Raw genomic sequence first — 13,180 nt, 5'->3', positions numbered from 1 at the left:
ATTATTATTATTATTATACTGCATATTTTATTGCAAGTTTTATTAATCTTTTATTTAAAAGAGCAAGTAGCAAATATTCGGATCACTCCAAAAAATGCACATTTATCCCTCCCAAATCCCTCTTAGAAATAATTAAAAAAAATTAATAAAAAATTAAAATTTAAACACATATTTCAACCTACGTTTATATGATTTTTTTTCACAAAATAATTTCGGCAACCCCCTGTATATTTTTAATTATTGATACACCAGAGCTGCGTAAATCCATCTTACGTATGAAAAGAGATAATAAATTCTCTGCTTACCTTTAACCAAATTATCGTGCTGCAGTTTTCACTGATGTGGTGGAACGAAAAAGTTATCCTTCTTTCAAACACGTTGAATTTGACCACCTCCTTCTCGGCTTCACTGTACTTCATGAAATACATGAAACGGACTGCCTCCGAAGAAAAATACCTGTGCGATTCCGCAGTGCTGCCAATCGACTTGTTCGCTTGTTGATGGGCCCTTATTGCATCAACAACCTTCTGCATGTGCCTGTACTTCTCTAGTTCCTCGGGAGATAGGTGGTGATCGTCGAAAATGATTTTGAAACTGATTGTAAAGTCGGCCGCTTTGATTTCTTCGCAAGTTCTAAACGCGTCTTCCCCGTACATGTGCAAGATTTCTGGTGCACTGAAGTGACTGAGGTACTCTAAGAAAAAGTGCATTTTGATCGAAATAGCCTAAAACTACTGGGGAACGATTTAGAAATGTTCTTGTTCCCAGATTTCCCCTACGACGAACTGATTGTATGGAAAAATTTTAAATTGAAAATTAATTACCTACAATAAAACTTCCTCTAAGATAACTAGGGAAGTATTAAAAAATTGGAAGTTAATTGCCGTTTTATGACATGTTTGCAGACAAATTTACATTGGACGCAAATGGCATAATTTAAGGTACCTATCTAAATACTATAAAGATTGTTTGAGGCAGTTCGAGGTACTTTACACTGAGAGAACGGAACTGATTTTATTATGAAATGCTTAACCACTTTTTTATTTAATTTGAGTCAGAAAAATTAAACGCACCAAGCACATATGCGTTAATGTTTTTTTGTCAATCTGTATTAAGAAGGCTTCAACAACTTATGATAGTATAATTTTGTATTATACATAAGTATGTGTAAGTCAGTGTCGCTGCAATAAAATAATTTGACGGGAATGAGTGTTCGTGATTTTAGAAAGGCCATTTGCATCGATAAAAAAAATTATGAATGCATGATTTGAATGATTTTTCCTGAAAAGGCATTGTATTAAATAATAACTAGAAAAAGAAATGTTAAAGTACTTGTACCACCTATCTCAACAACGGAGTTTTCGTGGACATATTTTGATAGGAAAGTATTTATTTTATATCAGAATCGCGTGTAAAATTTTGTTGGCGAAATTTTCCAACCTGTGCATATATTTTTATTTATTTGCATAAATATGTTGCAAAATAATGACTGCTAGAATTTCTGCTATTATGAATGTTTATAAATTAACTTGATATTTTGACAGATATAGTAGGCTATTGACTATGTACTTTAGATAGGAACTACAACGTAACAGAAATTTTATTGTTTGATATGTTCAATTGACCCTAAAAAATGATAAAACCGCGGACTGCTACCTTTTAAAAGGGTGCGTTTTTGAGAATGAAGTAAAAAGGTGGTATTTTCAGTTTTTTTAATTTCACTCGGAAACTATGAATTTTTTCTATATATTGTCAACAGAAAAGTTGTAGCAAATTGAATTTCCAATCGAAATGAGACCTTTTGAAGTAAAAAAAAATATTTTTAACAAAAATATGCCCAAAAAACGAGTAAAAAAACGAAAAAATGCGTTTCATTTAGTATATTTTCAATATGAATATCAATTTCGTTGTCATCATTTTCATCAATGTCCTCTTCAGAAAAATCAGGCTCATAAGCATTCTCACAATTTATTCCCATACATTCTTTAATACATTTACAGGTTATTTTTTCAAGTATATTTTCAGGTGCAGGAGATTTATTATTAAAAATGGGAACTAGCCCATTTATTTTTCCAACCCCAATCAAGGGGATTTAAAGTACAACAATTCCACTGTTGCATCTGAAAATATACTCTGAACCCATGATGTTTGAGAGGATGTTGTTGAAGGCAATCGATATAAGGTAAATTTTGCACTTGTTGAATACTTTTGAAATAATTTATATCGACAAGATTTTAGGCTGTCAATTTTTGAACTATACATTATAGTTACAATGCATTCAGATGCAGCAGTGATATCCTCAACACTAGCATTTTCAAGTAAAAATACACCGATGTAATTTTTTAAATTTGAAAAATTCTTATTTACAAAATTGGAATTTTTTTTGTAATTGTAATTTTTTAATTTAAAGTACAAAAATAATTAAAAGAATTCGAAATTTTACAAGATAAATATGTTGTTTAAATGAATAAATAATAATATTCAATCACCTAGAAACTTATTTTTAACTTTCACATTCACAAAAATAAATTTATTAGACAAAATAATACTGAAAGTAATAAAAATTTTATAAAAAGAAAAAGTATCGTTGGTTAAATTGACATATCTCGGTTGATTTTAATTGTACAAACTTCTACCAGGCACCATTTTAAAGGTCTTGAAACCAGCTTTCATTTGAATATGGCATTACATATACCTAAATTAACTCAGAAAAAAGTTATAAGTCGAAAATCGTGAAAAAAGGGCAAATATTAGCCAAAAATCCAAAAAGTAGCCAACTTTGATCCAATGTATCTCGGTTTCTATTAGTCGTAGGTACTTCTATAAAGGCTTATTTTAAATGAAAAAACATTAGCTTTTTTTTCTGTGAAGCAATGCCTATACCTAACCCCTCTTAGAAAAATGTTGTGGGCCAAAAACCAAAAAGAAAAAAAAACGCATTTTTTCGTTTTTTTTACTCGTTTTTTGGCCATATTTTTGTTAAAAATATTTTTTTTGACTTCAAAAGATCTCATTTCGATTGGAAATTCAATTTGCTACAACTTTTCTGGTGACAACTATAGTGAAAAAATGCATAGTTTTCGAGTAAAACTCAAAAAACTGAAAATACCACCTTTTTACTTCGTTCTCAAAAACGCACCCCTTTAAAAGGTAGCACTCCGCGGTTTTATCATTTTTTAGGGTCAATTGAACATATCAAACAATAAAATTTCTGTTACGTTGTAGTTCCTTTGTACCCTCTCTTTTTTTGACATAGTCAATAGCCTATAGTGGTTAGAAGTTAACCTACTAACTATTTTATAAAGAAGTTTCCCCATTGCCTTTGTGAACAAAGAATGTCGTAATTGTATCTAAAATTTCTTTTTTCGATAACTGTCATTGAAAGCAAAAGTCCACCCCCAAAAATAATCGAAATCGAATACGTACTCGAGTAATTTACAAAATTCAAAAAATGTTCACGAACTTTGAGGCCTTCTAACGGCCAAACGAAGCGATTTCGGATATAGATGAATTAGCCTAAATCTGCCTATTTTGAGTCCACGAATTTGTGGTCTTCCGTTGTACACGTTATTCTGGGACACCCTGCATAATTCTGACACTACAACTAATTTTTATTGTTGCTTTAGGTTGCTATTGTTATGATACTGATTATGCCTAAATCGTCTTGATTCGTACACAGTTCAATCGATTTCAAATATAAATTAAATTGATGTATATAACACATTTGTTTTCGAAGAAATATTGTTTTCTTTTCGAACGCGAAATAATTTTGCGTTCTCGTTTTTCGCGTTCTAGTTAAAAAAATAACTATATGTGTTTGGTGGAGATGCCACCATTTATTTAGTGTTCTTTCAAAATTGCGTTTTACTTGAAAATACGTAGGAAACCAGTCAAATTTACTATTACAGTTTTCGTCTAAAAATAAACTCTTTAAGTTCATTGAAACGACAACGCCCAGACATTTTGTTCGAGTCGCATGCTGATCTTTATTTGTGACACAATATATCAAATCAATTCGTGCAGTTAAAAAATAAATGATTGCCAAAATTTATAAATAACTATGTTTTAATGACGTTCTTCATTTACTCCATATAATAGTGATAATGGTGTCGTCTGTATTGGTGATATTATTGTTTCTTGTTTATACTACGAATTGCTATGTGAAACAGGTGTATAAAGTTGGTGAGTTTAATAATCCATGTTAATTAGTCGTGATCTTTCCAGAATATGTCAATATTTTGTTATGTATACGTATAATAATTTATATAGTACACATGTAGCTATTTAATGATCAAGGAATTTGTCAAATGTCAGTTTATCAAAAGTACAGTAAGATCAAACTCATCTTGTTAATAATAAATTAAATTTGTAGTCTTTTAAAATGTTTAACCTATAGAAAGAAATGAAATCATCTGCGTGTCAAAAGTAATAATTAAGTATTTTCAGCTACAACACGCATATGTATATCACCAGCATACACAAATCATTTTTACATATTTATAGGAGGTCTTTTCAATGATGAGAATCAAGTTCAAGCCTTCACAACTGCAATAGACATTATGAACAAGAAATACGAATTGTCGCAAATGCAACTTGTACCAGTTCCAACCATCATACCTACGCACAAAGTACTTCTTTCCTACAACAAAGCCTGCAAATTACTATCGCAAGGCATCATAGGTCTCTTTGGACCAAGTTCAACCCACTCATCCTCTTATATTCAGTCGTTGTGCGATCTGAAAGAGATACCACACATCGAAACCCACCGAGACTTGAATTTGGAAAGAGACAATACCCTGGTGAATGTCCATCCTCATCCCAGTATCCTTTCTCGAGTAGTATTTGATCTAATAGAGGAATTCGATTGGAAAAGTATGATAATTCTCTACGACACTGATGAAAATTTGCTGAGTGTCAGCACTATTTTGGAATTTAACTCGCTGGGACGAACAGTAGTTTTGAGACAGCTAGAAGTTGGTAATACCAACGAAGTTGATGGGTACCGTACTATGCTGACCAAGGTTAAGCTTACAAAAGAAACGAAGTTTGTGATCGTTTGTTCTACCGATATTTTGGAAACAGTTTTGAAGCAAATGCAAGAAGTTGGAATGATGACTGATATATACAGCTACATTATTGCTGACTTGGATATGCAGACTATTGAGCTTCAACCATTTCAATACGCCGGAACAAACATCACTGGGGTAAATATAAATATAATGTTTTTATGGTTACATAGATTTACTTTTCAGATTCGGATGATTGATCCTGAAAGGAAAGAAGTCATTGCTACAGCCGGGGAGATTCGGAAGAGGAGAAATGTTTCCGATCCTCTAGAAGACCTTGCAGTTATTGCTGCTTGGAAGCTGAAACTTGAGTCAGCTTTGATCGTGGATGCTGTTAAATTGTTCTATGAGACCATACACTCGTTAACAGCAGATGACAAAATGTTTATCAATGCGACACCAATTTATTGCAAATCGAATGACAATTGGGCAGAAGGCTACACCATAATAAATCTTATGAAAATGGTATTTAGTGATGATGAAATAGTAACAGAACTCATCCACTTAGTTGCAGTTAATTTCAGATGAGCGTGGAAGGTTTAACTGGTACAGTGAAGTTTGATTTTGAAGGATTTAGAAATAATTTCATAGTGGATATTCTTGAACTTGCTCCTGCAGGTTTACTGAGAGTTGGTGGCTGGAATTCTAGCTCTAGAAGCTTTAAATTTGAGCGCCCATACAAAGCTCCTTTATCGGATGATAAACAAAGCAGTCTATTTAATAGAACTTTCACAGTTTTAATCACTATTGTAAGTACCTTGAAGTTATTCTTTACTCTGCGCGCTTGTGTACTATAAATTATTTTTTTAGTTACCACCCTATGCAATGCTGACAGAAACTGCCACACAGTTGGTTGGTAACGAGAGGTACGAAGGATACTGCGTAGATCTTATCGATAGCTTGTCAAAACTGCTAGGGTTTAATTATACCTTTATAGTGCAGGAAGATAAAAATAATGGAAATTTAAATAAGACTAATAACAAGTGGAATGGAATGATAGGAGAAGTAATCGAAGGGGTAAGTAAAATGTATTACGACGAGTACTAAAATAACATTTTTTTATTTCAGAGAGCTGACCTTGCAATTACAGATTTAACCATAACTTCCGAAAGAGAAGGAGATGTTGACTTTACCATGCCATTCATGAATTTAGGTAATTGCCTAACCAATATATATACTTAGTTAGAAGTTAAATTTTTCTTGCCTTTGGTTTCTAGGTATCAGTATACTCTACAGGAAGCCAGAACCAGTTCCCGAGAGTCTGTTTATGTTTGCCAGACCATTTTCATTGTCTGTATGGATAATGCTAGGAGTGTCTTACTTTTTAGTATCATTAGCGTTCTTTATCATGGGAAGGTTGTCGCCTACGGAATGGCAAAACCCATATCCCTGTGTGGAAGAACCAGAACATTTAGTCAATCAATTTTCCATAAGAAATTCGCTGTGGTTTACGATCGGCGCTTTGATGCAGCAAGGAACAGAATTAGCGCCAATGTAAGTAAATAAAGAGAGTTTGAAGTTGAAACTACGGCACATTGTTTTTAGTGCAATTTCCACTAGAACTTTATCAGGGGTTTGGTGGTTCTTCGTGTTAATCATGGTTTCCTCATACACTGCCAACTTGGCAGCGTTCCTGACTGTCGAGACCTTAGTGACTCCTTTCAAAAATATCAACGAACTGGCTGCTCAAAAAGAGATCAAATATGGGGCGAAGGTTAATGGATCCACGGCCAATTATTTTAGGGTAAATAAAAATTCCCTTAACTATGTGACGTTAACAAAATGTTTTGCTCTTATAGGATGCCAATTTAAGTTCTTACAATGAAATATGGAAGTATATGGTACGCCATCCAGAAAATATGATGAGTGATAATGATGATGCTGTGAGAAAGGTTGAATCTGAAAACTATGCCTTTCTTATGGAATCTACTTCCATAGAATATGCCACTGAGAGGCATTGCACCTTGGCACAAGTAGGAGGGCTTTTAGACGACAAAGGTTATGGAATTGCTATGGCAAAAGGTAAGAGTTGCAGATTTTCTGTTAATTTATCCAATGATGTTTCAATATGTGTATCCATTTTTAGATTCACCTTATCGCAATGAGCTGAGCAGAGCAGTTCTAAAGCTACAAGAGACTGGTGTTTTGACAAGTCTTAAAATAAAATGGTGGAAAGAGAAGAGAGGAGGTGGTAAATGCTCTGTAATTGATACAATGATGATAATTTTAATGATTTTGCAATTTATTTAACGTTATATTTTCAGAGAAAATCTGAGGGTGGTGCAGCCACACCTTTAGATTTACAAAATGTCGGAGGAGTTTTCTTGGTGCTCTTCGTTGGTTCAGTATTGGCTTTTATTGGTTCCTTCGTAGAACTAGCTGTGAGAGTTTATCGCATATCAAAAGGCAAGAAGTTGCCTTTTAAAGTGGCATTAAAGAGGGAACTGAAATTTTTCGTGCAGTTTAAAGAAAACGTTAAAGATGTCCCGGATTCGAACACAGAGGATGCTAATGATAACAATTTAATTGATAAAACTGAAATTGAATATTAATTTATTGTTGCCTTAAAATTCAGTTCTGTACTGTTGAAGAAACTTATCTGCACAGCTTTTTATTTTTAGCAAAAAATCTTTTGCTTAAAAGGTTATCTGTACTTCACAGTTTAAGATTATGTCAGAAAGACAGATATGTATTACAAATACCTCATTAAAAGAGCACACGGAATAAACTGGTATCATTTATTTGTACAATTTGTAACAGTAAATATAACTAATCTAAGAAGAATTCTTTAAATGGTACATGTCGAGCAACACCATTGATAATACTGTTTACAATGTCAGCGACAGTTTTGCCAACGACTGGCGTTAGTGTATCTACCAACTTTTCCCATTCGTCGTTTAAAACTTTGTTTGTTGAAGCACCTGAAATTAAATGTTTTAAAGTATAATGTAAGGAATTTAATTAGGCACCATAAGTAAGTAGCTTGTGAAATATTAAGACATAGAAAAAGATAAATAAAATTGATTGTAGGATATATTAGCTATTTCATACATAAATTGGCAGTATTATTCGCATTTACTGTACCTAATTCTTCGTTACCATTAAAAAGGTTAGTCAGATTGAAATATACCCTTTTAAATGAAATATTCGAAGCGCCATTGGTAATGTTTAAATATTCTTCCCCTTCTTTTTCCACCAATTCGTAGTCTACAAAGTAGTCAACAGCGCAGCCAACTGCAACAATAATTTATTTATATTGAATCTTGTTTCTCTGTAGTGTCAGAGATCCACTACTGAAAATATATAATGATTATGTATGTACCAAGTCAGTAAAGTGATTCTTTATGGAACGAGCCTGAGATCATGACCCGAGCGAGCTAAGCGAGTAACAGGTGAGTTCGATAAAGACACTTTACTGACGTGATACATATAAAATTTTATCGCCAATCGTAACAATTTATAACTGGAGATATTATAACTTATCACATTTTATTATGACAAGGTAAAAAATAATAGCAAGTACAAAACAAAACTAGTTATATTTTGTAAAGTTTCAGTTGCAAATGTTTGAGGATTACTATCTACATATGTTAATAATCTTTTATAGAATTATCATTGGCAATAATTATGATCTCAGTTTGACCTTCACCTAAAATCGTCTTTGTGATTTTCGTTTTGTTGAGCACATATTCCTCAACATAGGATTCTGCATTCGTGTCGCTTTTCCACCCTCCGTGACGACAATCAGGCCGAGTATGTATCCCATTTTACGCTAAAACGTTATGTTAGAAATAACATTTGTAAATAACATGCCGTAAAAACGGCCGCTATTTTATGTTTTACGTAGGTACCTACCTGTTATTTGCGCTCTACGTTGTATTTGTTTCATGTTTCATAACCTAAAAGAACTCTTTTAGTTGTATGTGTTTTTGTCTATTGAGTCGGATATTTATAATAATTCTGCATTATTATTATTAAATAAAAATAAGTCGGTGAAGTACATTCTCACAGTTCGCCCCTAAAAACAGTTTTTTCTAAATATCTGGGGTTGTAAACAATATTTTGGAATAAAACAACATGCAAAATTACTTCTTATAAATAAACAGATGTTTCATTAGTGATTTTGTGTTTGGGGGTTGCTACCCTTATTTTTTATTTCAAAAAACTATATTTTTCAAACATTTTTTGTATATAAAAAATTCATATTTGTTAAAAAAAAATTAAAAATATAACTTATGTAAGCAAATTGGCAAAATTAAGTTCTCGAACAACCCCCTAGTGAGCGAAAAATGTCTATACGATTAGAATTAGCATTGCAAAATAAAGTTTTTACATTTTCTCTAATCATACAAATAATTTGTTCTATTAGCCTCAAACGGATTTAAACGGATGCAAACTATCTCTCATGTTCACCCCCCAAAAACAGTATTTCTGTGACATCTCGGGTTCTAATCAATATTTTGGAATGAAATGAAATGGAAATTATTTCTTATAAAAAAAAAAACAGATATTGCATAAATAATTTTTTGTATTGGTCTAAAACGGATATAAACTGATGCAAACTACCCCTGCTGTGCATAAACCACCTCAGCTGTTCATCCCTCAAAAACGGGTTCGGTAATTTCCATTTTGTTTCATTCTAAAATATTTATTAGAACCCGAGATATCACGGATATACTGTTTTTGGGGGGTGAACATCAGGGGTAGTTTGCATCTGTTTAAATCCGTTTTAGAGCAAGAGAAAAACTTATTCGTATAACTAGAGAAAAAGTTAAGACACTTTTCGCATACTAGGGGATTACTAGGGGGTTGTTCGCCCCCTAAAATGAGAAATTATTTTTGTCAATTTGTTTACATAAATCATATTTTTAATATTTTGAATCAATATGAATTTTTTATATATAAGAAATATAATTAGTTTTCCTGAAATAAAAAATAAGGGTTGCAACCCCCAAACACGAAATCACTTGTGAAACATTTTATTTTTTTAAAAGAAGTAATTTCCATTTTATTTCATTTCAAAATATTGAGATGTCACAGAAATGTTTTGGGGGTGAACATGAGGGGTAGTTTGCATCCGTTTAAATCTGTTTGCGGCTAATAAATCAAATTATTCGTATGATTAGGGAAAAAGTGAAAACTTTTTATTTTGCAATGTTAATTCTAATCGTACAGACATTTTTAGCATACTGAGAACTAAAAAGAGAACTTTATTTTGTCAATTTGTTTACATAAATCATATTTTTTATTTTTTTTAACAAATATGATTTTTTTATATATAAAAAATGTTTGAAAAATATAGTTTTTCTGAAATAAAAAATAAGGGTAGCAGCCTCCAAACACGGAATCTAATGTGAAACATTTGTTTTTTTATCAGAAGCAATTTACATTTTTTTTTCATTCCAAAATATTAATTAGAACCCCAGATATTTAGAAAAAACTGTTTTGGGGGGCGAACTTTGAGGATGTATTTCACCCCCTAAATATGTTTTTCCGCCGACAAAATAAATATATCGTGTATATTTTTCATGTTCTACAACCGAGTCTACAACATATATAAAAATATGGGAAATCGTAGAGTTCGGGTTGGGGTAGTTTCCTTGTTAGATCCTTCTTCGTTTGATTTAACTTAACAATAATTTTAGGGTAAATACTTATATATACGTACGTATATAGTATATGTACAAATTTTTCATTTGTTACCCAAATCAATCGACTAGTAACTAATGCTAATAAAAACTTAGGCTTTATGTTAAGAAATTGTAAAGATTTTAGAAATATCAATACTTTAAAAATGTATTACGCAGTAGTTAGGAGCAAACTTGAGTATGGTTCGATAATCTGGTTCCCCATTTATCAGTATCAAATTTATAATATTGAAACTGTTCAAAGACGCTTTTTAAAATTTCTGTCATTTAGAGAAGATGGCATTTATCCTGTCCTTATAAACCTTATAAACTGCTAGGTCTATGGAGCTGTGACAGCGACAAACGATTTCTGATTAATATCATACAGTAATGGCTATGTTGATAAATATTTACGTCAGGTAAAATGCTTGATTTTCACAGTAAAAAACAGTGTGTTTGTTTACTTCCGGAAATCGCTATTTTAAGGCTCTATTAGCGGTTGGCGATAAAAAATTTTACCTGTTGTGACATTAATAACCCCACTTCCCTGAATGGGAATCACCAGAATCTTTCCATTAACATCATATTTTCCTTCAATTTCTATTCCTTCCAGAAATAGTTGCCCGGATATCTTTTTCTTTTTTAAATCAAATCTAAAACAAATAGTTTTTAGTAGCTTCTCAAACACCTAGTCAATAGTCAGTTTGTGCGTGTCTTCTGAACTTACTTCAACTGTTTCAAATCTGCAGTCTCTAATCCATAGATGAGCAGGTTTGTCAAAAGAAGAGAAAAGTCAGGACCAGTTTCTACAGAAATAGATGGAACTATCATAGGTAACATGTTGGGAATGTCATAATTCCTGTCACCCTTCTCCAGGTGAAGAATTGCCTCTTTTCCATTTCGGAGGCAACAATCGTCAAAGTCTGAGACGCTAGGAGAGCATCTTTTGATATAAGAGGCTGCAATTCAACACAATTTGGATGAATATGTTAGAGGAAATGGGGAGATACTAACCACTTATAAAAAAAAAATAAATAAATAGTGGAAGAACTTACATACAGTGTAATAGGGAAATAATTAATTATTGTGCTCAAACAAGTTTATTACATGTATCCAAAGCTTTTCCGTTGTTGAGAAAAATAGTACTAAAGTTTCTGTGCACAAAAATACCCCAAAATTTACTGGAATAATTAATTTTGGACAAATACTCTTGCAGTTGAATAGGCATAATGACATTAACATAAGAAAAATAATCTAATGTCTAACTAAAAGATGGTGGGCGATTTCTAAACGGTGTACTGTTTTGAATAAATTGGATGACAATATATCTTTCAAGATGCGTAAAACGAAACGTCAATGAAAACCAAATAGTTGACACATTTGCATTAATGCTTATTTAAAACAATAATTCTGGCGGCAGTCAACCTTGAATCGAACAGCTTCTTAGTTAATAAAATCAAGTTCTTTATAGTTTCTCCATCTCGAGGTAAAATATGCTTTTATATGAGTTATGGTTGATACTGATATAAAATTCTGTATTTTTAAACCAATATTTAGATTTTCATTAGAAAAGAAAAAATCGCGAGAAATATAATATGTATATTATACTCGTACAAAAAACTGTTTTCAGTAAATGCCAATAGAGGGAGAGGGTAATTTTAACCAACAATAGTTAATTGTAATAGTTTCTAACATACTTTTTTAATCCGCTAGATTATAAGCACTTACGAAATGACAGACGTTTTGAATATACTATTGAAATGTACACAAAAACAATTGTCAAACTCTTAGAATACATTGCACTCTTTTACTTCTTCAATATATCACGTACTACCAAGAGCAAAAGCATTATTCGGTCTTTATATATGGAAACCTTGTTGAAAACCGGTCAATAAATTTCTATTTTGCTGATCAGAATTTATTTATTGTTACTTTAAAAACCCGTAACTTTGTTTGGGTTGCAGCCATTACGGAAAATATATATTTTATTCACCGTTTTGTAACTGGTGCAAGGAGTACCAGAAAAAATGCATATGATAGAAATAAATGACTAAGCAATGACTGTCCAGTCATTACATATATACAGGAAAAGACGGTTGTTGTTGACATTGCCCACTGTTTTAGGAGAACTCATTAATTTTCATTTTGACAGTCTTTTTTAATTTCTAATTCTAAATTTATTTTTTTTATAATTTTTTTGTAAATTTCTTTCAAATTTCAATTTGAAAATATAACGAGCGTTCAAATAAAAACGTGGTCGGTGGTGCGGAAAATCAACTTCATGAAGTTCTTGCCGACAAGTTAAACGATAGGAGAACAAACGCAAATCTTTTTTAACACTGTGTGGCAGGTACCGACTGATACTCCCACCATTTGTGATAAAACACGTACAGAAGTTCTTGGCGCATTTTCCATTATTTGTTGGACATTTTCTTTTAATTCTTCAGTCCGCTTTTTAGGTCGGCCGCTTCCTTCTTTTCTTGTTAC

General features: G+C 32.1%; 2 protein-coding genes across 2 annotated transcripts; one reads left to right on the top strand and one right to left on the bottom strand.

Annotated features, from left to right (window-relative positions):
• The first annotated feature begins 3,795 nt into the window (after window positions 1-3,795).
• LOC108910503 (glutamate receptor ionotropic, kainate 2-like) lies at window positions 3,796-7,794 on the top strand. Its single transcript, XM_018715124.1, has 11 exons — window positions 3,796-4,182; window positions 4,504-5,204; window positions 5,253-5,531; window positions 5,591-5,815; window positions 5,877-6,083; window positions 6,135-6,219; window positions 6,284-6,560; window positions 6,612-6,810; window positions 6,866-7,088; window positions 7,153-7,268; window positions 7,331-7,794. The coding sequence occupies exons 1-11, from the start codon at window positions 4,104-4,106 to the stop codon at window positions 7,616-7,618; spliced, it is 2,679 nt and encodes an 892-aa protein (XP_018570640.1). The 5' UTR covers window positions 3,796-4,103; the 3' UTR covers window positions 7,619-7,794.
• Window positions 7,791-12,515, bottom strand: LOC108910512 (circadian clock-controlled protein-like). The gene is made up of 5 exons (XM_018715136.1): window positions 12,422-12,515; window positions 11,421-11,652; window positions 11,213-11,346; window positions 8,151-8,300; window positions 7,791-7,987 (listed from the first exon to the last, which is right to left on the bottom strand). The coding sequence occupies exons 1-5, from the start codon at window positions 12,489-12,491 to the stop codon at window positions 7,836-7,838; spliced, it is 738 nt and encodes a 245-aa protein (XP_018570652.1). The 5' UTR covers window positions 12,492-12,515; the 3' UTR covers window positions 7,791-7,835.
• Window positions 12,516-13,180: the final 665 nt, after the last annotated feature.

The sequence above is a fragment of the Anoplophora glabripennis genome, unplaced genomic scaffold, assembly GCF_000390285.2.
Source record: "Anoplophora glabripennis isolate ALB-LARVAE unplaced genomic scaffold, Agla_2.0 scaffold27, whole genome shotgun sequence".
NCBI lineage: Eukaryota > Metazoa > Arthropoda > Insecta > Coleoptera > Cerambycidae > Anoplophora > Anoplophora glabripennis.
The sequence above is the reverse complement of the archived record's forward strand: the minus strand, read 5'-3'. Positions and strand labels throughout refer to the sequence as shown.

Bases quoted from the DNA above. Each gene is read 5' to 3' on its own strand.
- LOC108910503 (XM_018715124.1), top strand. From the start codon at position 4,104: ATGGTGTCGTCTGTATTGGTGATATTATTGTTTCTTGTTTATACTACG. The intron at 6,220-6,283 runs GTAATTGCCTAA...TTTGGTTTCTAG, and splicing joins CATGCCATTCATGAATTTAG to GTATCAGTATACTCTACAGG. The intron at 6,811-6,865 runs GTAAATAAAAAT...TTGCTCTTATAG, and splicing joins CCACGGCCAATTATTTTAGG to GATGCCAATTTAAGTTCTTA.
- LOC108910512 (XM_018715136.1), bottom strand. From the start codon at position 12,491: ATGTATTCTAAGAGTTTGACAATTGTTTTTGTGTACATTTCAATAGTA. The intron at 11,347-11,420 runs GTAAGTTCAGAA...TATTTGTTTTAG, and splicing joins GCAGATTTGAAACAGTTGAA to ATTTGATTTAAAAAAGAAAA. The intron at 8,301-11,212 runs GTAAAATTTTTT...TTATTGTTGCAG, and splicing joins GGTTATTAATGTCACAACAG to TTGGCTGCGCTGTTGACTAC.